At 43.0% G+C, this 25308-nt stretch overlaps 1 protein-coding gene across 4 annotated transcripts in view; it reads right to left on the bottom strand.

Moving 5' to 3' along the window:
* The window catches only part of COL14A1 (collagen type XIV alpha 1 chain), a 233441-nt gene that overhangs the window by 155425 nt on the left and 52708 nt on the right, over positions 1 to 25308 (bottom strand). For all 4 annotated transcript variants that reach the window (XR_003514529.1, XR_003514530.1, XM_027561688.1 and 1 more), the window contains exons 6-13: positions 19452 to 19607; positions 18358 to 18477; positions 16239 to 16403; positions 13060 to 13221; positions 7211 to 7362; positions 5932 to 6061; positions 3744 to 3889; positions 127 to 256 (exon numbers count right to left, since the gene is read on the bottom strand). Coding sequence is in view for 2 of the 4 variants with exons in the window: in XM_027561688.1 (XP_027417489.1) it covers positions 127 to 256; positions 3744 to 3889; positions 5932 to 6061; positions 7211 to 7362; positions 13060 to 13221; positions 16239 to 16403; positions 18358 to 18477; positions 19452 to 19607 (1161 nt within the window). In the remaining 2 variants the exon portion in view is untranslated. The remainder of the gene's footprint in view (positions 1 to 126; positions 257 to 3743; positions 3890 to 5931; positions 6062 to 7210; positions 7363 to 13059; positions 13222 to 16238; positions 16404 to 18357; positions 18478 to 19451; positions 19608 to 25308) is intronic.

The following is a 25308-nucleotide window of genomic DNA, read 5'->3' as shown; positions in this document are numbered from 1 at the left end:
ACTAGACGCGTTGTTACAGACAGTTGGCTCCCGGAGCGTCAGCCTAGCCCGCATGTCTAGCTCAGGGCCCCCACGCTGGCTCCGGCTCTTATCACAGCATTTCACCCGGATGGCGGGGCCACTCACGTGTCGATTCCTGGCCCGTAACGGGGTCACTGGCTTCTTCTCCAAACATAGCGTACACCGTGACTGTGTATTCCGTATTGGGCAACAACCCGCTCAGCTCAATATCTGTGTGGGTCTCTCCAATTTTCACCTGTAAAGAACACACATTATCAGATCGTTTGCCAACGTGCCTTTTTCACACTGATCAGAGTACAACTGAATACAGGTGTGACCTCAGGGACCAAGACTTCATCTCCTCACAACCCCTTCACCAAACAGGTTTCAAGTCATCCTTTTTTTCATGGCCTCGTGCTATTTTGTATTAGAAACAGATGCTGTGAAGCCATACGAAGCTGCATGTACTGTGCGTGCTCTTGTCCGATAACTCCTTACATCTGGACAAGTGGCAGCTGCAGCCAGAATAACAGTGTCAGATATTTGGTCCCCAGACGAGCGTGGGTGGAGACGAGTCAGAAACGTCCTCTAGGAAGAGGGTAAGGTCCAGGCCGGTCTGTTGGGAGCTGGACGCCAAGTGGGCATCCTTCACCGCTGGCTGCATTCTCGCCAGTCCTGACTGGAGGCCCAATTTTTGCTTCAAGTCCCATTAAACTGGACCAGTACTGAGGCCCCCATTCAGAGGGCCTATCCACCTGGACAGCAAGCCCCTCCCAGGAGTCCAAAGAGATCAACCCACTGGATGCCCAAATCAGCAATTCGCTTTTTGATTTGGGGGATGATATTTCTAACCCTGCTGCTGCTGCTGCTGCTGCTGCTGCTGCGTCGCTTCAGCCGTGTCCGACTCTGTGCGACTCCACAGATGTCTAACTCTGGGGGTCAGTCAAATAAGCCAACATTCTCAGTTGTGTGACAACTGTGTGACAAGGATGGTTTTATTTCCGCTTTGGAAAGAAGAAAAATAACTCCACAGACTGTCCCCTCTCACACAATTGCCAGTGGTAGGGTCAAATTAAAAACTTTAATTAAAAAATATCTCAGTGTATATAACATAAAGGTGGAGAAAATAACATAATAAACCCTGATGCATCCATCATTCAAATTTAATAAATATCAACATTTTGTCATATTGACTTCAGATCTTATTTTAACAAGAACTACAGTCACATAAAACAAACTCTTTCTCATTCTTTCTGTTCACCACCTCTGCCCTAATGTTGAAGTGCATCTCACTGATACGTTTTTCTTTACTTCTACATAGGTGAGAAGTAATAAAAAAAAAAATAGACGTTTCTGTATGTTTAATGATGTGCATAAATGGACCATTCAACGTGACATTTTTGGAATTTTTTTCTCTGGCAATATTTGGTTTCAAGATTTATCCATATTGAAACACAGGGACAGAGTTGACATTATTTAATTCCCTTATGAGATTCTTTTCTAAAAATATGCAGTTATTTTCCATGCTGTCAATGAACATGGCAGTTGCTTGCAATATTTTGTTCTGACCAAGTGCCTGCCTTGACAAGTCTTGAAGGACGTTACTCTATAGTATATACCTTAAAGAGTGTGTATGTCTAGCTTGATGAAATATTTAAGATTAGTCTCCAAGGCAGCTGTACCAATTGACATACCAGTTTAGACGAGTGATTCTGTGTCCCCACACGCTCACGTATAGTAGCATTATCAGACTTAAAACTGGCGAGGGCCTCGCTGGTGCTTCAGAGGGAAAGTTAGAGCCCCGATCCAGGAGGACAGCACGTGCCGCAAGGCGACTAAGCTTGCGCGCCGCAACTCCTGAACCGTGCTCGGGACCCCGCGCGCCACGACGACGGCCCGTGGGCTCGGGAGCCGGTGCGCCGCAACGACGGCAGGCTGAACGCCGAGAGCCCTGCTCCACGACAGGAACCTCCACAAGAGGAGCCCGCGCAGCGCCACCGGAGAGCGGCCCCCGAAGCCGTGAAGACCCAACACAAGCGAAAAGAGAAGCTCGGCTAAATCCCCACGGACGGAGGAGCCTGGCGGGTACAGTCACGAGGGCGCCAAGAGTCGGACACGACTGAGCCACTAAGCATGGCAGTAACAGCAGTGTGCTGAATGTGCACTGCCAAGTCCTCTTTTTAATTGTTTTCTTTCCTGGTGAAGTTGTGTGTCTTTTTAGCACCATTTTTGAGTTTCCCTTCCACCAAAAAAATTCAGATCAAAAAATTAAGTGGGCAAAAACTGTCTAAGACTCAGAAATGGAAGAATACAGTCACCCATATTCTGTTCTAGATGCTAGAATCACCATGTTCCTGGCCCTAAAGGATTCTGTCACCAGAGGCAGGTTTCAGAGGACGTTAGAGAACCGAGTTCTGCACTCGCTGACAGATACACGCCACCTGCCTCGTCAGCACTCCAGCTCACGGCCGTCTCCCCTCTCTTCCTTGTGTAGCTATACTGTAGTAACTGTTCCCTATGTTAAAAATGAGGACTAAAAGCTATCAAAGAGTCATCATTAAAAATGGAAGAAATGCAAAAAAGCTACATCCGTGAGATATATTTCTCTATTGTTTAGTCGCTAAGTCACGTCCAACTCTGTCGCCGCCCCACGGACTGTAGCCTGCCAGGCTCCTCCGTCCACGGGATTCTTCAGGCAAGAACACCAGCGTGGGTTGTCATGTCCTTCTCTAAGGGATCTTCCCCACCCAGGGAGTGAACCCTCATCTCCTGCACGGGCAGGCGGATTCTTTATCACTGAGTCACTGGGAAACCGATGTTTCTCTATAATATCTCAAATTAGTAAAACAAAGTTTTCAAAGTCAGTGTACATAAAGCTATCACAATCATTTGTGAACTGCATAGAGCAATACAAATTATATAAAATTTATAAGCCTTAATAACTTGCATAGTCTTTGCAAAAAGAAATTTCACTTTTAGAAATTTATCCTAGGGAAATAATCAGATGACCATGCAAAGTTATATGCTAAAAGTAGTCCCAAAAGTATATTTATATAGCAAATTATCTTTTTTTTTTTGGCCTGGCTTGTAGGATCTCCCAACCAGGGTTTGAACCTGGACCCTGGAAGTAAAAGCACAAGTCTAACCACTGGACCACCAGGGAATTCTTTTATATAGCAAATTATCTAAATGTCCTAATTAACAGGAGATTAATTAAACATGAACTGGTACAAACCAACAATGGGATAGAAAGAAGTTGTTTCAGTTCAGTTCAGTCCCTCAGTCGTGTCCGACTCTTTGCGACCCCACGAATCACAGCACGCCAGGCCTCCCTGTCCATCACCATCTCCCAGAGTTTACTCAAACTCACGTCCATTGAGTCGGTGACGCCATCCAGCCATCTCATCCTCTGTCGTCCCCTTCTCCTCCTGCCCCCAATCCCTCCCAGCATCAGAGTCTTTGACTATATAAAACACGATTTAATGGTACAGAAACAAGCAAAAGGAAAACTACAAGGAAAACCACAAAAGCATTCCCATTGGCTGTGTTAAAAATGCGTTGAAAAAGACTGTTAACTAAATGTTAACAGTGGTTACCTCTAGGTGGTGGGCTTACAAGTGATTATTTTCTTTGGCTAACGTGACTTTTCTAAATTGTATACATTACATTTTTATATTAAAAAAAAAGAAACAATGCTAAGGAAGCCAAAGATTCTAGGAGTCTAGCAGGCAGCAGGCAGTTACCTCTTTTTCATCCCCGGCCAGGCCCTCCGTGAGGGGAGCGTAGAGGATCAGGTACCCGGACGCTCCGGGCACGGGGTTCCATCTCGCCCTCAGACTGTTCTCAGTCACGTCGTACAGTTCAAGGTCGGAAGCTATAGGTAAAGAAACTGCAAGAGGAGATTTGTTAACGGTCAGCCGTTTATCAGTGTGTTTTCTTACTTCAAAGTCTCTATAGCTCAGGCTCTAAAAGTGATGGGTTTTTTAATCATATGATATCCCTTATATATGGACTCTAAGGTTCACAGAGTTGGAGAACAAACTTATGGTTACCAGTGGGGAAGGACAGGGGAAGGGCAGTCAGGGAGTGTGGGATGGACATGTACACACAGTTATATTTAAAAAGGATAACCGATGAGGACCTCCCGCACAGCACAGGGAAAGCCGCTCAGTGTTATCGGAGCCTGGACAGGAGGGCAGTCTACGCGAATGGATACATTGTATGCACCGCCAAGCCCCTTTGCTGTCCTCCTGAAACTATGACAACATTATCCTTGAATCTGTTCACATAGCCATATAAGCCCTTTGGGGAAAGGTAAAGACAATGAATGTTTAAAAGCAGAAGTGACATTTTTTAGTTTCTTATGTCTTATTAGAGTGATGGTCACATTTCTCTGGGAGCCAGTCAAGAGCAGGGAGACTCTGCTGACCACCGTTTTACGCCCATTCCCAAGCACAGGGTCTGACCTGCAGCAGCCACCAACACTAGCTGTTGGGTCACTTCCTAAAGGACAGAATAGGTGGCTGGACAGATACACGAATAAATAAACACTCTTCAACACTCACTCAATCAGAGAGAGTGAGGAGACATGATTGTCGGGAACAACAGGGCTTGAGACAAACAGAAGAATCAAGAAATAAGACTGGCCATAGTGGAGAATTAGGGAGAAAGGGACTAAGGATAAACTGCAAGTTCCCAGCTTAAAAGATGACAGTAATAACTATGAAACATTGTTTACAACTAGACTGCAGGTCCTGCTAGATTTCCCAGCACAATGTCAAACCCGGGACTTTGCTCACAGGCGCAGTTCCCTGCCGCGCTCCCACCGGCATGCCTGCTGCACTTCACTGCACAAGTTGGTTTGCATGTTCTTGGTCTGCATTTTCTCCCTTGCTAGACTAAAACCTCCTCAAGGGCAGAAATTGCTGCAGAAGTATTTCTGCAAAGCAAGAGTATTACAATGCTCAGGGCAGCCTGGATGGGAGGGAAGTTTGAGGGGTGATGGATACATGTGTGGGTTGAGAAGAGCCCCTGGAGAAGGAAATGACAACCCACTCCAGTTCTAGCTTGGGAAACCCCAAGGACAGAGGAGCCGGCGGGCTACAGTTCATGGGGTTGCAAAGAGTTGGGCACAACTTAGCGACTAAAACCACCACCAACCAGGATACATGTGTATGTGTGGTGAGTCCCTGTGCTCTCCACCAGAAGCTATCACAACATTGTTAACTGGCTGAACTCCAATACAAAAATTTTAAAAAAGTAGGAGTGTTAAAATCTGTCTTACTAATTGTTTTCAGGAATAAATCCAATAATGTGCTGGACGTGGAACGTGGTTGTCACAGTGCCTGGTACCTTGTTACTGGAGTTGTTCACATTGCTATCGTTCTACCAGAGGCAGACCAGGTCTGCATCCTGACGGGCATGTACTAGGAACTCAGTGTTTGAAATAACTAAATGAGTGTGCGATCAAGTTTCTCAAGGTTATCTTTTCCCAGGATTCTCTGAATGTGTGTGCATGTGTGTATGTGTCTGTGATCATGGTCTTTCCCAGGTAAGAAACGACTGACTAGTATTCATAAGTTTTAATTACAGTGATATTCCTAATGAAAACAGATGTAACATATTTCCCCAGTCTTCTGCTGGGCAGGAGAGCTGCAGAGCTTCTTCTCTACTCCTACTGATACACCGAAGCCCGGTGCTTGGTTTATAATAGGCACTCACTAGATATTTGTCTATTACATGAATACATGTATTTTGCACCCTTCATCACTAAGGTTTCTCTCTCCTAAACGCACCGGAGTTCTATAATGTCCCTCCCAACATATGGCACCTGCAAACTGCGAGCACAGCATGGCCCAGTACTGTGCGAGCACAGCCGGGCCGCCTGAACAACACTATGCCAATCAGAAGAGGGCAGAATTCAGTACACACGTGTGGTTTCGGTTCCCCGGAGGCCTTCACTAGCCGTGTGAGCATATATGGCAAAGACTGCTATCTGATATTCCGTTAAAGACATCAAGTTTCTCAGCACCGTGGAAGATACGCGTCCATCCACCACCACCTGTTTAAAGAGGAGTTCGAGGAATGAGAAAATGGAATTTCTCAAATGCAAACTGAAAGTCAAAAAACAAAAATACTTCCAGCAAAAACTTTTCATTAAACATGTTCTTATCTGCACCATGTCCTTCTCCACATGGCAGTCAGTTGTCCTTGAATTCTCACATCATGGGACTCACCTTCCATGGAAAATGTCCAAGAGTCCCTCCCTGGGTCACACCTAATGAAAACCGTGTCATTCCTAACCTAACTGCTATCCTAATCACACCCACTTAGTAACAGGTGACATGTGATATTTCCCCTGGGGTCTTGGGAAGCGTATAAGAGGGTTATTCGTCATGAAAAAGATAGAGCTATTGGAAGCACTGTGGTTTGTTTTTTCTTCTTAGTCTGGATGACATAATCTCTAGAATCTAACACTTTAAAGGTCATAAGTCCTGCCATAATGCAGAAGAAAACTGAAACACGCTGAGGCCAATCAGAGGTTAGAACAACAAAAGATGAGAACGTCAAAAAAAGAGACAGGGAGATTGCATCACATCTTGTCATATTTCCTGTGAATTTGTACATCACAGATTAGGAAATGGGAACCATTCAGTCATCTGGCAATAGATGGTCTCTCTTGTGATGGCGACTCGTGAGAAGGGCCCATCACAGACACTTCATGATGCTTCTCATTTGCACTGATTTCCGCAAACATCCAGAAAATCCCAAACCTTGAAGGATTACGTGACCACATTATGTGGAACACACAGACTTCCTTAAGGCAGAAAGTTCAGACCACTCCCAAAGTAGAAAGAAAACATCAATCGCAAAGGGGGCTCTAGCCAGATAATGAACGACTGATTCTCTTTGCCTTAGAACTCTTTCATTTCTTAAAATACAAAAAAAACTAAGTCAGTGTAAGTTGTGTTAGAAATGGATACATGACCAGTTCTGCAGGTTCTTTGATGGAAATAAGAGGAGAAGATGTAAATACCATAAGCTTGAGACAGAAGAAAACCTGGACACATGGAAATGGATTCAGTCCAACAACTGTAAATGCTTGTGACAGAATAATCTGCTTATATATCCACTTCTGCCTTATCTTGACTACTGTACAAAACCTGAGAGCCTCAGAATACATGGCTTGAAAACGCTGTCTCCTTCTTACCTCCTCTGGTTTGCCACCCCTGGTAGGGTAATACACGATTCTGTATTTTTCCACTTTTCCGGGGGCATGAGTCCAGTTAACCATAAAGCTCCTGGCAGTGACTTCAGAAGTCATCAGTTCTGTAGGCGGCCCCACGGTGGCAAGGGCTGAGGCTAAATCAAAAAACACAGAAAATGAACCTTTTTCCCAAAGTTAAATTTTATGAACCTAAGAAACTCCACTAGTAAGAAATGATTGTTTATGCTGCTTCCAAGATTTTCATCTCTAGTAAATTAATTCAGTACTGGGGGCTCAGCTGGTAGAGAGTCTGCCTGCAAAGCCGGGAACCCGGGTTCAATCCCTGGGTCGGGAAGATCCCCTGCAGAAGGAAACGGCAACCCACTCCAGTATTTTTGCCTGAGAAATCCCATGGATGGCAGAGCCTGGCAGGCTACAGTCCATGGGGTCGCAAAGAGCTGGACACGACTGAGCGACTTCACTTTAGGCTTTGGGCTTTAATTCATTACAGGCATACCTCAGAGATACTGTGGGTTCAGTTCCAGGCCACTGTAAGAAAGCAAGTCACACAATTTTTTTATTTCCCAATACATAAAAAACTTAGGTTTACTCTTCGTATGCATACATGCTAAGTTGCTTCAGTTGTGTCCAACTCTTTGCAATCCGATGACCTGTAGCCCACCAGGCTCCTCTGTCCATGGGATTCTCCAGGCAAGAATACCAGAGTGGGTTGCCACGCCCTCCTCCAGGGGATCTTCCCTACCCAGGGATCGAACCCTCGACTCTGACCTCTCCTGCACTGGCAGACTGCTTCTCTACCACTAGTGCCCCCTGGGAAGCTAGCATTACGTCTAAAAAACAACACACTTAATTTAAAAATACCGCTTTTGGGAAAATGGCACCAACAGGCTTGCTCAACAGAAGGTTGCCACAAACTTCCAATGTTTTGAAATTTTTTGGATGTATTTTTTAATACATACCTGCAAAGTGCAACAAGGAGAAGCACAATAAAACAAGGCCTGCCTGGACTACATTTCTTCATTGAAACATTTAAGCGCCTATTCGGCATCAATCACTATGCTAGGCTCTAAGTAACTTAAATAAGACATAGTCCTTGACTCTAAGGAACTTTCTTAAAGACACTGCTGTCGAATAGCAAAAAACAAGAACAACAACAAAAAAAACACAACATTGAATTGTGTATCTAAAGATACGCTTCTGATATCTTCAGAAGTCTTCCCTCAATTAGTTCTCAGTAAATGCTATTATTGTTCCCATTTTTCAGGTGAGAAAACCAAGTCAGAATGATGTTAAATAACTTGCCCAAGTCTCACAATTGGTAAGTATCAGAGCTGAGATTTATATGTAACCTTCTTGACACAAGAGCTTGTGTTTTTGAGCAGTAGAGGATTTATTCTCTCTACTGAAGACTTCAACTCAACAAATGGCCAACATTCTAAAGTAAAAAGAGAAGGAAAAGCAACTAACATATTCTGAATGTCCACTATGAGCTACACATTTTGTAAGCACTTTGAGTGTTATATACATGTTATAACAGTGGGTCTGAAAAAGATTTGGGACCCGTAAAGTTCAAAGTCCTGGAAATTTAGGATTTCTTATCTGCTAGGGGCACTTATTTAAAGGGACTTTAGCAGTCATAATAATGGGGAGAAACATAGTTATTAAACAATAACTACGATCAAGTACTTTATTAAGCACGCCTTACAAGCAACCACATGTAGAGATTTTTTGTGGGAAAATTTAGGCTCTAAAACAGTCTCGGGCTTCCTTGGTTGCTCAGTGGTAAAGAATCCTTCTGCCAATGCAGGAGATGCAGGTTTGATCCCTGGGTCAGGAAGATCCGCTGGAGAAGGAAACAGCAACTCATCCCCGTATTCTCATCTGGGGAATCCCATGGACAGAGGAGCCTCTGGGCTATAGCCCATGGGGTCGCAAAAGAGCTGGACACGACTGAGTGACTGAACAGCAACGACAAAAATGGTGTCGCTAAGTGCCTCAGAGAAGTTTGCCCAGGGAACCAGTACTTGGCTGCTCAGCCTAGTCTGAAGAGTCCCGGTCCAGGGCAAGAGGGATGATGAGAGAGAGACAGAAGCGCAGGCCGCCTGAGTCATCCCGCCCCGGACACAGCACAGGCGGGAGCAGGGCCAGACTCTCAGAGAAGGGTCTGGATGTCTCCTGCTCAGATTGCACCCCTGGGAGTCAGATGCACCCTGCAGCCCACGGATATCACAGGGAACAAGGGTCAAGCCCTGTGATGGCCGAGCTCCCAGAAGACAGAGCGCAGGGCTCCTTCCTACAATCCCCGCCGAGTGCAGCTCACATTTCTGGGAACTGTAAGTCAAGCCTAAGTTCCTGAGAAGGAGATGGTGGATGGGCAAGGGGCCGTGGGACCCACAGAATGGTGCAGTGGTGTTTCCCGAGGTGCCTTTCGCCTCCTGTATCTCAAACACAGAGCTAAGGAATCCAGCCACCTAGAAACACAGACAAATACAGACAAAAACAGTCCAACGAAGCCTGCTCTCTCTAGGCAAAGGACCAGGAAAGGAGCAGCCCGCCAAGACAAAAAGCTTTTAGGCAACAACAGCTCTAGTCTAGAAAAACACCATAGGAAAAAAACCCACTGTGGCCCCATCCCACCCGTGCCAACCAAGGTCAAGTGGAAGCAAGACCCCACCCTTCCTGACTGTAACTGGGGCCTACGTTTACTCTGATCCCATCACACAGCCGGGGTGATGGGGGAAAGATAAAAGAGGGAGGAGATAACTGTCCCTTACAGACAGTGACAAACCCCCCATCTCACCCTGCATGTGCTATCCACAGAGACCACTAGAAGAGCTGGACTTCCAACCCCGTGCGCTAGCATCCAGGCACCCTCCCCTTTCGCTCCAGGCTGGTGTCAGAAGAGACCTAACAAAGTTATCGGATACATGCATACCAAAACATAAATAGATCTGCACATGCTAGCAATAAAAATGTGAACACCACCAACATTAAAAATACAACTAAACTTTCTCAAAATAAAATACTAAAAGTCAGCGGAACAATCTGTACAGAAATTATATCCTGAAAACTACAAAATGCTGATGGAACTCAAAGATATCTAAACAAGTGAAAGGATTTGACATGTTTGTGGACTAAACAAATCAACAGATTAAAGAGGTCAGTTCTTCCCAAGTTGGTATTTGATAATTGAGAATTGATTTAATGCACTTTCCATCAAAGTCCCAATAAGATATTTTGTAGAATAAAAATTATTCTAATATTTATATTAGATTATAGTATAAATTATACAGTGTATTATATAAATATTACTCTAATATTTATATGGAATATAAGGAAGCATAGTAGCAAAAACAATTTTGTAAAAGGCTAATCAAATGAGAGAACTCAGTCTATTCAATCTCAAGACTTATTATGTAGCCACAGTAAATCAAGACTGTATGATCCTGGAAAAGGGTTAGACACATAAATGGAACCATAAAGAACCCAGATTTAGACACATGCGAATCTGCCCAACCGCTACCTGACAAAGCCACAAGGTAATTAATTCAGCGGCAGAAATGCAGCCTTTTTAGCAAGTAGTGTTAGAACCTTAAACTAAACTCCAAATCCTTTACAAAGAATTAACTTTAAATGTGAAATATAAAACTTTCTGAAAAAATAATAAAAAGGAAACTCTTTGGGATTTAAGGTCAGGTAAAGAGTTCTTAGACTTGACACCACAAGCACTCATCCTAAAATGAAAAATTGATAAACTGGACCTCATCAAAATTAAAAGCTTTTGTTCAGCAAATGACCTTGTTAAAAAGATGAAAAGGTAAGCTACAAATTGGCAGAAAATATTAACAAACCACCTGTCTAAGAATGGACTATCAGCTTCCCTGGTGCCTCAGACAGTAAAGAATCTGCCTGCTAGGCAGGAGACCTGGGTTCGATCCATGAGTCAGGAACATCTCCTGGAGAAGGGAATGGCTGCCCCCTCCAGCATTCCTGCCTGGAGAATCCCAGGGACAGGGAGCCTGGAGGGCTACAGGCCACAGGGTCGCAAAGAGTCGGACATGAATGAGCGACTAACACACTTATTGTTATCAAACCACATATCTACACATATCTAACAACGGATCATTATCTAGAAAATAAAGAATTCTCAAATCTCAAAAGTTAAAAGCTAACACAAAAAAACACACCCCCAAAATGAGTCCAATTAGAAAGTGGGCAAAAGATATGAACAGACATTTCAGGATATACAGAGGCAAAATAGCACACGAAATATGCGTTAACACACTCACACAGGATCCAGAACAATACTGATGAGCCTATCTGCGGGGATGGAATGGAGACACAGAGGTGGAGAACGGATCTGTGGACACAGTGGGCAAGGGAGAGGCTGGGACGACTGGAGAGAGCAGTGGCCCCAGCACACAGCCGGGGGGAGACCAGGGCAGGTGAGGAGCTGCTGCTGCACCAGGAGCCTCAGCACACACCTGGGGTGAGACCAGGTCAGGTGAGGAGCTGCTGCACCTGGAGCCCTGGCACACACCCGGGGGGAGACCAGGGCAGGTGAGGAGCCGCTGCACCGGAAGCCTATCTGGGCCCCGGGAGGCCTGGAGGGTGGGGAGGCGAGGGAGGTCAGGGTGGAGGTGAGAGCACAGTCGAGGCTGACTTGCGCTGCTGTGTGGTAGAAACCAACACAAAGTGGTAAAGAAATTTTAAAAATATTTGAATCTTAAAAATAGGGGAAAAAGCATAGGAAAGATGTTCAACTTCACTAGCCATTGGGAAATGAACATTAAAACCACAATGAGATTGCACTCCATGCCGATCAGAATGGCCAAAATAAAAAACCGTAACAGCAACGTTAGTGACGAGCATAGAAACAGGGTCACTTACGCGGTGCTCGCGGGAACGCTGAACGCGGCAGCCACGGCGGAGGACAGTCTGGCAGGCTCTTAGGCTAAACTACACTGAACACGTAATGTGATGAAGCAGTTGCACTCCTGAGCATCATCCCAGAAAAATGAAAACTTATGTTCATACAAGAACCTACACAGGAATGTTCATAGCTGCTTTTTTTTTTTTTTTCTGTAACAGCCAAAAATGGAAAGAATTCAGATGTCTTTCGATGTGTGAATGGTTAAGCAAACTGTGGTGCAGCCATAACATGAAACGTGATGCAGCAATAAAACAAGAGCTATGGACATGCAGCAGCTTGGATGAGCCTCCAGGAAATCATCCTGAGTGAAAAACACCAATTCCAAAAGTTCACATACTATGTAATTCCATTTATTTAACATTTCCAAAATGACAAGCATTTAGAGAGGGAGAACAGACCCATGCTGGCCAGCGGTTAGGAAGAGGCTGGGGCAGGGAGGGAATACAGCTGGAGAAGGACAGTAGAAATGATCCTGCCACAGGAACATTCTGTATCTTGACTCGACCAATGTGAATTTCCTGCCTGTGACATCATACTGCGGCTTTGCAATATGTCACCATTGAGAGAACCAGTAGGACATCACACACTCTTTATACGTTTCTTACAACTTCATGTGGATGTTTAATTATCTCAAAGTCCAACATTTAATTAAAAACAAAGAAGCGTGATGGCCTACATGCAGCAGCATGGAAACAACTATCCAGTGGTTTAAAGTACCCGCCCCCGCCCCTCACCTCACCCCCACCCCCTAACCCCGCCGCCCCCCGCCCCGTATGTCCCCTGTCTACTCTGCCGATCCGGAGCGTGGAAGCACACAGCGCTGCCGGAAAGCCAGGATGAAGAGACCACAGGCCATTCTCCGCCCCGAGGGACGCCCGGCGGGCAGAGGCTCGCGTACCTTTGATCTCGCGGTCCTGCTCCTCCACCCTGGAGCACACGGTCCTCGTGAGGCTCTCCACAACCGTGTGCATCAGGTCAAACTCGGCCACGTTGTACACGTGCGTGCTGTCCGGCTCGGAGGCGATCTCCTGCAGCTCCTTCTCGTCCGCGTTTTTCACCCCTGCGTTGGGGACGACAGGGAGGGTCGGAGGGTCACCGGGAGCCTCGTAGTGACGGTACTCTACGCTGCGACCCGCCAGTCCGCACCCCGACCAACGCGCCTTTTCTCGCAAGAGGCACGTCTCCCGGCAGATTGTTTCTTCGAAGTCCCTTTCAAATGATTAAATGATTAAATCTTTTTTTCTTTATTTGGACACGGACACACCGCTCTACTTATTTAGTCAGTCAGTTATTTTTGGCTGCACTGGGTCTCCGTTGCTGCACGCCTTTCTCTGGCCGTGGAGAGCAGAGCCCACGCTCGAGCTGGTACACGGGCTTCTCTGGTTGTGGACAGAGGAGCCCACTCCCGATCTGGTACACGGGCTTCTCCTGGTAGGGCTCCACTTGGTGCCCAGGCCCTAGGCACATGGGCTCCAGTATTTGCAGCACAGGGCTCAGTGCTCTGGGGCATGCAGAATCTTCCCCGACTGGGGATCAAACCCGTGTCCCCTGCACAGGCAGGTGGATTCTTATCGACTGCACCCCCAAGGAAGTCCCCAGATTACTAAATCTTAACTTTCTTCAGCCCATCTTGGGCTTCCACGGTGGCTCAGACAGTAAAGAATCTGCCTGCAATGCAGGAGACCCGAGTTTTGGAGGATGTATTGATGAAACTGACTTCTGTCTTTCATAAATGTTGCAGAAGCAATAGGAATTAAACCAGTCCTCTACACTATCAGAACCTCAGGCTTAAATTTCTATAAACATTAGCTTACTTAAACCGAGACAGAAAATCCTTGTCCTTCAGGGAATTTTCGGTCTGTCACAGCTGTGGATGCTAACCTTAAAGTGTGCTCCCCATGCCCCAGGCGTGGCGGTGTTTTCCTCATAGTGACACATTTAATCCTCACAGTCAGTCCTGTGAGTTGGGCATCACTGTTTCTCCCATTTTACAGATAAGTGAGCTGATGAGAGGTTAATTCACTTGCTCGAGGAAACACAGCCAGTAAATACACAGCAAGGCTTCCACTCAGGCAATCTGGATCCAAAGTCGTATGCCCTTAATGACCCTATCAAGCTGCACCTCAGAAGACGACATATATCACGGTTGAATCTAGAAAAAGGGGGAGACTTCCCCAGCAGTCCTCCAGCTTTGCAGTGCCAGGGATGTGAGTTTGATCCCTGGACGGGGAAATAAGAACCCATATTCCACGGGGTTTGCCCAAAATTTAAAATAAGTAAATAAAACAGTCAATTGATAAAAAATAAATTTTTAAAAATTCTTTAAAAAAATGAAAAAGACACAAGGTTGGGTTTCATGAGTGTAAATGTAGATTTCTCTTCTCCAGGAGAAGGAACATTTCTTTAAAAATCCTTGTCACTGCAATTATCTACGGATGTTAAAAAGAGGTAAGAGGGAAGCAAGGAAGAGAGATTACCTGAGGCAACGGTAATTACTTCTTAGATGCCTGGCCGTGTGCCATTTAATTTATCTGACAGCTTCAACAGACTGAGTAACAAAGAGTCAATTGTTTCTGAACGATTTGCTTTAGGAGGTTATAAGAAAATGAACACTACTGATTTCCAGGTAATTCCCAGAGAAAAAGAGAGAAAAATTCCAAATCACGACTGGATGAGTTCACTTTAACTCATCCATTCGTTATTAACGAGACCACAGAATGGAGAGTAAACACATAAATTAATCCCCTGTTAGTGTAAGTCTTCTGTAGGGATTGTTGTTGAACAAAAGTACAGCAAAATTAAAAATAAAAATTAAATCAAATCTCCCTGATGTTCCTTGACTGAAAGACTTCTACAATAGCTTCTAAAATGCACTGTTGGATCTGTGTCTACAATAACAAAATAACATCATGCATGCTGAAGCAATGAGCTTAATGTCAATAATAGTTTTCATAGCATTCAGTTAAAACCAAGTCTGGATTCATTTAAGAATATTCTAGAGACAATAAGCCCCAAATGCCTCTCTCTCTCACCTCTCCAAACAAAACAGCTTCACTGTTGTAAAGAGCATGGAAAAGTGAGGAAACGGCCATCATGACTTGGAAGGAATTTGTTTTGGAAGGATTTATCTTGTTCATCTGTATGCTCCATCACCCACCACAACGCCTGCCATCCAGCAAATAAGCAAATACTTCTCCAATGAAACATGCTATGAACCACACTTTGAGTGACAAATCTAGAAATGAGTCAGAGGAATTGTTTCTTTTTTTTTCTTTTCAGTCTCTACTAAATAGAAGGCCTTCCTATCACCAAAGACAATGTAAACAATTTAATCAGGAGCAAAGTTGCATCAGCTAAATATTACGCATTATCCTACATGTGCCATGTGTATTCTTCCCATATACCTACACCTACGCAGGGTTATTTTCAAAGAAATAATCCTGCACATCTACGACTCTGTGCTTTCTTAGCTACAAGACCTCAATTCTTTGATTGCTTTCTCTCTGCACTATCAGAGAAGAGAGAGCTATTAAGTGATTCGAAAGAGAAAAGTCTTGACTAATTAAAGGCTAACAATTATGGACCTAACCTTTTCACTTTATGCTTTTCACAACACTTCATGTGTGGTGTCTCAGCCTAGAGATTCTCACACAGTAAGATCCTTCAGTTCCGCCACTTCCATTTTTAATGTGAGGAGTCAGACTCAGATCACATGACTGGTTATGAGTAGACCCAATGGGGTGGAGAGGGAAGGGATAAATCGGGAGAGTCGTCTATACACATATACAATAGATAACTAACAAGGACCTACTGTATACAGGGAACTCTACTCAACACTCTGCAGTAAGCTACATGGGGAAAGAATCTAAAAGACAGTGGATAGATGACGTGTGTAACTGACTCACTTTACACAAGAAACTAACACAAGCTTGTAGATCAACTAAACGCAATACATTTGTTTAAAAAAAGACTGGAAAGCGCTCAGGTCTCTTGGCTTTCAGTGAACTGCATTATATACAGCTTTAATGGTTGGGTGTCCATGTCCATTGTTGAAACAAGACCATAATTAACACGTACCTATGGCAAACAGCTCTACACCAGATTCACGAAGGTTTCTGGATGGTGGAATGATATCATCTTGGGACTTTCCGTCTGTGATTAAAATGCCAATTTTGGACACTCCAGTCCTTGCTCCCGCTTCCGGTTTAAAACTGTTTTCAAAAATGTAATTCAAAGCAAGACCTAGGAGAAAACAAGGAAAAATAAAGACAAGCCAACCATTTCAAATAAAAAGGCTTTCAATTCTCCAAAACGTAATCACAAGATGAGAAAGAAGAGCTTTTATTAGATGTGAACTTTTATCTTCATTTTTACAATGAACTATTTTTTAACGAATCTGATGAAACACTAAAATCCACCAAAACAGGTAATAAAAATTATGAATACTGCATCATTTCAGAAACTAGTATTTATAAAGAACAATGGATTCCTAGACAATGAATGCTGACAGGTTTGCACACAAGAAATCTACACCTTGGTTAAGACTTCCAATGCAGGGGGTGTGAGTTTGATCCCTGGTTGGGGAACTAAGACCCTACATGCCACATGGCACAGCCAAAAAAACAAATCAATAAAAAGTAAAAAAAAAGAAAAGAAAATCTAAACCTCTCTAATTTACAATGAACCAAGAATACCCTCACAGGAGCAACTGTCCCAAATATTATGGCTACACTTTTCATTTTGTTCATGGTAATCTAAAGAAACCACAGATTCTCTGCTTTATGGGGGTAGAAGGGGAGATCTAAAGTGGTAATTGAACTCCTGACTTTTGAGTATGACATTCTTCACTCCTCAAAAATAAGAAATGCTGAATAATGTTATGCAATTCATGCTTAATACAGTTTTGTTGTATTAACAAAAAACTTGTTAGACTACGCCTCAAACTGGCAAAGTACTGATCAGGATTTCAGTGGTTTATTTAAAATTCAATGACAGCATCTCTATTGTTTAAACTGAGCATCCACATTGTGGGTCTATAGAAGGAAACAGCATGTAAGGGTTAAAACCTGTGATAACGCCTTGGGTTGAAAGTGAAAGTCGCTCAGTTGTGTCTGACTCTTTGTGACCCCATGGACTGTACAGTCCACAAATTCTCCAGGCCAGAATACTGGAGTGAGTAGCCTTTCCCTCCTCCAGGGGATCTTCCCAACCCTGGTATCGAACCCAGGTCTCCTGCAGTGCAGGCAGATTCTTTACCAGCTGAGACACGAGGCAAGCCCTTGGGGTTGGGCCATGGATAATTGCAATATAAATGCTCTTACATTACAGTAGTTCCTTGGTATCCACAGAAGGCTTGGTTCTAGGACCCCCCACAACACCCAAACCCACAGATGCCCAGGTCCCTTACGTAAAATGACGTAGTATCTGCATGTAACCTACATGCATACTCTGCGCCATCTCTAGATTATTTATAATAACAAATACAATACAAATGGCTATGTAAATAGTTACTGCTGCTGCTGCTGCTAAGTCGCTTCAGTTGTGTCCGACTCTGCCTGACCCCATAGACGGCAGCCCACCAGGCTCCCCCATCCCTGGGATTCTCCAGGCAAGAACACTAGTTACTAGCATGTGATAAATTCAAGCTTTGCTTTTAGGAACTTTCTGGAATTTTTTCCCCACACATTTCTGATCCCTGGTTGGTCAAAGCTGCAGATGCTAAAGACTGACTAGACTCATTTATCAAAAAAGCTGGTGAGCCAAAGCTCCATAAATATTTTCATGATAACCATTGACTGCAGAGTAAGGACAAAGAAATTATTTTCCTTTAAAACTTAGGTAGGATTTTGTTTTTATTAAATTGACAGGGTGACTGGAGGAGAAAACGGGTACAGAAAGAAAGGAAAATGAATTGAAAAGGGTTAAGACGGCTCCTAAGGCTGTCAGCGTCAAGGACTGCTGGGTACTCTTCCAGCTCAACCAAGCCCTTCCTGGGACGTTACATTTGTAGAGCGAAAGGGATGAGGTTTCTGTATGCGACTTCTAATGTGAGTTAGAGACAAGAGCCATTTAAAACTTTAAAGGCTAGCTTGCTTTAAAAATACTATGCTAAGACATACACAGTGACAAAATGAAGTAATACAACTCTGCTTTGGCAAGACATGCCGCCAAAAACATGGACTAAACACAAGCATACCTGTGAGAGTATTTCCCCCCTTGTATGGTAGATTGCGGACAGCGTCGATCACCTCGTCTTTGGTGTTAAAGGCATTCAAGTGCCATTCAATTCTGGGGTCACCACTGTACTGAGCCAGGCCTGGAAAAGAAGGACGAGAAAGCCCACCCAGAAATGAAGGGTTACTCGAAGGCCCAGTGGACCATTCGAGAGACTAGAATGATGAAGGCCCAGTGTTTTTTGAGGCGGGGTGGGGTGGCTAAATTTTGCAACATTTTTTTCTCTGCCTCCCTGAGAAATTTCAAAGTGAGTTCCTGACATCAATTTAAAGAATTTTCAGCATACCTGGAGGCTGATGGAATGTATACATTTTCCAGACATCTAGAAGTAGGCACCCAATCAGGAACTTAGCATTTTTTAAAAGTCTGATCATGTTTGTAGATAAAAGGTCTAGATGTATTTAATTTTTTTAATTGAGGTAATATTGATACCAGCTTATACAACCTCATACAAGCTTCATGTGTGACATTATATTTTGACTTCTGTATACACTATAGTGTTTGTATTTTGTTTTTATTCCCAAAGAAAAGAGTTTCCTTACGGGCTACTTAGAAGTGAAACTAGGAGACTTTATCTAATAAAGTGGATATATTTCTCAAAGATTTACAACTTTTTTGTTGTTTTTTATCACAGCAAGAATTTGGCAAAAGTATCTCACACAATAAAACTTTTTCCAATTGTTGATTAAACATTTCACTTGATTCAATTGCTTTTTAAATAAAAAGAAAACTTTTACCTGATAAATTCTTAAACCAATAGTAACTTTTAAATTATTATTTAAAATTATTATTAATAATAAAATAATTATTATTGTTAGAGAAGATTTTGGCTTTCCAGAAAAATTGAAATATGTTCAATAATTAATTGAGTGACATTGTCACATTATTTAGTAGAAATAAATATTTATTGATGCAAACTTGCCCTTTTGGGAACATTTCTATAGTTAAACCTAAAATTCTGAAAAACATTTGGTAGAGAATCTGAAATTTCTTAAGAAGCTTCCTGGTGGTTTCACACTAGGAGCCGATGCTGTTAATTTAAAAAAAAAGATGCACCAATCCGTGTCTTCTCGGAGCCCACGTCAAATGCTGTAACCAGGTTTTCCAAAAAAGATCGAACCAGTCTGAAGTTGAATCTTCCAATACTCCATGAGCCATCGACCAGGATTACAATATCAGCAATAGCCGGTGTTTGACAGAAAAATTTCACTTCTGCAAAGTATAGACCAAAAAAGCACCCATGTTACTGTTGCAACTTTTAAAAGAATGAGTCTATTTTAATGTCTTTCAGGTAACTTGGTGCTAAGAATACAATAAAGTTCCTATTAAAGCAACCATATTTTTATTACCCTTCTTTTAAATGCATTTTCACCAGGGGAGAAAAAAAAATGGTAATACCTGGCAACCGAGCCAATGTTCTGGAAATAGTTAGCAGACACTGGCGGGTTCACAGCACACTGGCAACTCGAGCCTTCTACATATTTGAAAAAGCAGTGTCTGTGCAAGAGCATCCAGCTTTGGGTTTTAGTGTGCAGATTCTTTCCAGGAAAGATCTCAGCAACACCCATGCAGGAGGGTCAGCAGGGATGGGAAGGCGGCCAGGAAGCAGAGTGCGGCTCTCCTGCTCTGATAAGTCTGAGCGAGAGGAAGCGATAAGAGAAAAAAACACGGGCTTCCTGGATTCAAGGAAAAGTCAGGGCCATTTAATCTCAAAAAGACGCAGGCTTGTGCTAAAATAGGAAGGGTTTGTACAAGAAGAAAGTTGGAAGAGCTCGAGAACTTTCCCCAATTCAAATCCTTTTGCATATTGTGTCCATGTGACTATTAGATTTTATCCCTGGAACTCATTTCAGTACTTCATTTACTTAAATCAAGCTTCAGAATACAGACTGAGAAAAGGATGCCCAGTGGCTGGACTGGTAGCACCCTGAGCTTTGCCCTCAGGGTGAGTCTATGCCCACAGAGATTGCGGGCAAGATGCAAAGGGCTAACAGAAGTCTTCAACAGAGATGGAGGTTGTCTGATATAAGGTAAGTCTGCACTGGATGAGGTGAAAACCACCTCTTACAAAGTGAAAATACTAGAATACCTTAATGTGTTTAAGAATCCTTAAAAACGTCACAATGCTGTCAGTATCTTTAGAAGCTTTGCTTACTATAGTTTGTGTTTCCCAAAGAATGGCTTCAGTTCAGTTCAGTTCAGTCACTCAGTCGTGTCCAACTCTTGTGACCCCATGGACTGCAGCATGCCAGGCCTCCCTGTCCATCACCAACTCCCGGAGTTTACCCAAACTCATATCCATCGAGTTGGTGATGCCATCCAGCCATCTCATCCTCTGTCGTCCCCTTCTCCTCCTGCCCCCAATCCCTCCCAGCATTAGGGTCTTTTCCAATGAGTCAGCTCTTCGCATCAGGTGGCCAAAGTATTGGAGTTTCAGCTTCAGCATCAGTCCTTCCAATGAACACCCAGGACTGATCTCCTCTAGAATGGACTGATTGGATCTCCTTGCAGTCCAAGGGACTCTCAAGAGTCTTCTCCAACACTACAGTTCAAAAGCATCAATTCTTTGGCGCTCAGCCTTCTTCACAGTCCAACTCTCACATCCATACATGACCACAGGAAAAACCATAGCCTTGGCTAGACAGACATTTGTTGGCTCTTATATAAGTAATGTCTCTTATTTTTGCTGATTTTTCGCATTAGGACTGCAGATCATGAATATTTTGTGTGAGTGTATATGTGTGTGTATGTCCATGTCAACATTTTGAAACATTAAAATGACAATAAGACAAAAATTATAATATATGTAATGAAAAACAAAATAAAGAAGTCTTCATAAATAAATCGGATATGTTTTTTCCTGGAGGGCAAACAGTTGACCTATTATGGTTAGGGTGAGCAGTTTCATATATAGCTCTGTATCCACAGGCCACATTTAGTAAAAGGAGCTTGTAGTTTGTTTGTTTATTTTTCCATTTTCGTGGAATACCTAGATCCTTTTACCAAATGGGGAAAACATGTGTTTGCCAAGGAATACTCAGGTGCTGACTATGTAGCCAAACAATACAGCTCAACCCAAGGTATATATATTACAGTTTGGGCACCAAATCTCTCTTCTTTAATAGCCAAATGCAGAATCACTACTGACCTAGGAGTCAGTCCTCTGTACCACACTGAAATATCCTAAAACTGAACAATGTAAGAAGTCATGAGATAGAAATTAGTTTGTGTTTTGCAAATAATCAGGGAAAATTAAAGTCTTAATAAGCTTTAAGAATCTATGCCCCTCACTTTTTATGGGGAAACTTTCCTGAAATGAAACGTTTTCTTTTTATTCCAAAACTATTGGAGATATTATTTTCCTTTTTAACTAAAAAAAAATTTTAATTGTTTGGGTACATTGTAGATAGGGTCTTAGAGAACAGTTTCTCTGCTTATTTGGAAGAGGAATATTAATACTGGTATTTTCCATTTTAAAATTGTTTGCAATAAAAATGCTCTGTTAATTTAGCTCATTAGTTATTTTCACTTGGAGATAAAAATTGTAGATATCTCCAAAATAAGATATAAAATTAGTTGAATAGAAATTAGAAGACTGACATATCTAGTGATATTAAAATTTGTAAGCTGTTCATCAAAGAAACACCTTAAATAATATAAAAAGATAAGCTACAAGTGGGAAAAGATATGTGCAATATAAAAAACTGAAAAAGAATCCACATGAAGAATACATAAAAAATGAATAAATATGTAAGAGAATGGAGAGATATACATAAGATTAATAAGTGATAAAAGAGAATGTTTAACTACACTGGTGATCACGGTAATAAAAAAAAATCAAGATCACAATGAGGTACAATTTGTGTTCACTCAGATGCAAAAATGATAAATTTAATACTATTTATAATTACTCCACAGATAATGAAATATTTAGGTATATACTTACAACATGTGCAAGACCTGTGTGGTAAAAATTACGCTATTAATAGAAGAAGCCAAAGAAGATGCAAATCAATGGAGACGTCTACCATATTCACGGACAGGAAGGCTGAACATGGTAGAGAGGCCAGCTACCCCAAACTGATCGATAGGTTTAATGCCATTCCTATCAAAATTCCAGAAAACTTTTTTTAAGACATAGACAAGCTTATTCTAAAATTTACATAAGAAGGCACAGACCCTAGAATAGTTAAGACAATCTTGATGAAGAATTATGTGGAAAGAATCATTTTACCAGACATCAAGACTGCTTGCTATATTTAACTAGTGGGTATTTCAGAGAGATAGACACATACATAAGCGAAAAAGAGAAAAGCCAAAAACAGACCCATACCAATATGCTGAACAATATGATTTTAAATCTAAATGTGATTTAAAAATCATATAGTGATTTTATACCAACGTTCAAAAGTACTTCAACAGATGGTGTTGGAACAATTAATATGCATGCAAAAGAAAGAAAAAGAAAACTTGACCTAAACTGTATACTTTATACCAAAATTAATTCAAAGCAGATCATCAATTTAGAGGTAAAAAAGTGAAATCATAAAGCTTTTAGTAAAAAATTAGGACAAAGTCATGGAATGTATGGCTCAAAGAGGAGTTCTTAGCATTAATACCAAAAATACAAACACATAAAAAGAAAATTTGATCAACTGGACTCCATCAATATAAAATACTTTTGCTGTGTGAAAGCTCATGTGAAGATGAACAGACAAGCTATAGGCTAGGAGAAATATTTGTAAACCACACATTCAACAAAGGATTAGTATCTAGACTATATAAAGAAACCTCAAAACTCACTAGCAAATAAAACCAAACAATCCAATTAGCAAACGGGTAAAATCTGAACGAATATTTCATCAAAGATATGCCATCTGTATAGCTTGTTCAGATGGCAAATAGCACATGAAAATGTGTTCAGCATCAGTAACTATCAGGTAAATACGGATTAAAATCACATGAAATTTCGCTATACACACCTATCCAAACGGCCAAAATAAAACACGGTGATAACAACGAATGCTGCAAGTGGGTAGAGAAATGGCACCACTCACACGTTGCTCACAGGACTGTGAAATGGTATAACCACGCAGAAAACAGTTTGGCAGTTTCTTTTAAAAGTATACCTAGAAACTCCCTGGTGGCCCAGTGGTTAAGAGGATGCCTGCCATTACAGGAGACACGGGTTCGATTCCTGGTCTGGGAAGATTTCACACGCTGCTGCTACTGCTACTGCTAAGTCGCTTCAGTCGTGTCTGACTCTGTGCGACCCCATAGACGGCAGCCCACCAGGCTCCCCCGTCCCTGGGATTCTCCAGGCAAGAACACTGGAGTGGGTTGCCGTTTCCTTCTCCAATGCATGAAAGTGAAAAGGGAAAGTGAAGCTGCCCAGTAGCGTCCGACACTCAGCGACCCCATGGACTGCAGCCTACCAGGCTCCTGCGTCCATGGTATTCTCCAGGCAAGAGTACTGGAGTGGGGTGCTATTGCCTTCTCCATTCCACACACTGTAGGGCAGCTAAGCTCATGTGCCAGAGCTGCTGAAGCCAGCTGCCTGAGGTCGTCGCTTGGCAACCAGAAGAGCCCCTGCAAAGGGAGGCCTGTGGACCAGGAGAGGAGCCCCTGCTCCCTGCAGCGAGAGCAAGCCACGCAGAGCAAGAGCGACCCAGAGCAGCCAGGAATAAAGACAGAAACAAGTACGTGAAATTACCATACAACCCAGCAATTACACCCAAGGATACTTATTCCAGAGCAGTGAAAACTAATGTACACACAAAAAACTGTACACGGATGCTCACAGCAATTTTATTCACGATGGCCCCAAACTGAAATTAGTTCAATTTATTATTTTAAATAAAAATAAATTCTTCTTACCTTCAATATTGTATTTAAAATTAAAGCAAAGGAGCAGAGGAAATGAACTGTATTTTAATTCAGTTCTTGGCTTAACGTAAACTTTATCTAAAATGCAATTCTGAAAATACAGACAGTACCAAAAAAAAAGGTAGACAGCTGATCACAACTGAAGGAAAGCACCCAATGTATGGGCTGGTGGCGGTGCTTGGTGGTCTAGTCACTAAATCATGTCTGACTCTTGTGACCCCATGGACTGTAGCCGGCCAGGCTCCTCTGTCCATGGGATTCTCCAGGCAAGAATACTGGAGTGGGTTGCCATGCCCGCCTCCAGGGGATCTTCCCAACTCAGGAATCGAACCTGGGTCTCTTGCGTTGCCGGCAGATTCTTTACTGACTGAGCTTCAAGGGCTACATCACAAATAAAAACAATACCTTGAATGTCATCGTTTGACTCAGAAGAATAATTCCCATTATGTTCAACACCTGCAGAGGTGCCTGATGAGGCCGGAAGAAACTAACAATTCTGTATCTGGAAGTCATGGCCATCGTGAGCCCTCGATGCTCACCTGCTCAGTCCCCACAAGAGCTCTATAAGACATGCATCATTATTATCAGTCCCATTTGCAGCTGGAAAGTATGAAATACATGGGCTGTGTGATTTGCCCAGAGTACCACCCAGGGCAGAGGCAAAGCTTTGATCTGAACCCAGGTAAGACACGAATCCCAGTGGCTCGAATGATAAAGAATCTGCCTGCAACACAGGAGACCCAGGTTCAATCCCTGGGTTGGGAAGATCCCTGGAGGAGGAAATAGCAACCCCCTCCAATACCCTTGCCTGGAGAATCCCAGGGACAGAGGAGGCAGGCGGGCTGTGGTCCATGGAGTCACAAGAGTTGGACACAACTTGGCTACTAAACCGCCACCACCACCACACCGACTTCAGTAGCGTACCTGTCACATCAGTTTAGAAAGCAGGGGCCAGTCTCTAACACGAATCTGCGTCCCCACACCACCTGCCCCTGCTGCGGCCACAGCTAGCATGTGCCACTTGCAA

Source organism: Bos indicus x Bos taurus, chromosome 14 (genome assembly GCF_003369695.1).
Source record: "Bos indicus x Bos taurus breed Angus x Brahman F1 hybrid chromosome 14, Bos_hybrid_MaternalHap_v2.0, whole genome shotgun sequence".
Taxonomy (NCBI): domain Eukaryota; kingdom Metazoa; phylum Chordata; class Mammalia; order Artiodactyla; family Bovidae; genus Bos; species Bos indicus x Bos taurus.
Note: the sequence above shows the minus strand (reverse complement) of the source record. Positions and strands in the feature narration are given on the sequence as shown.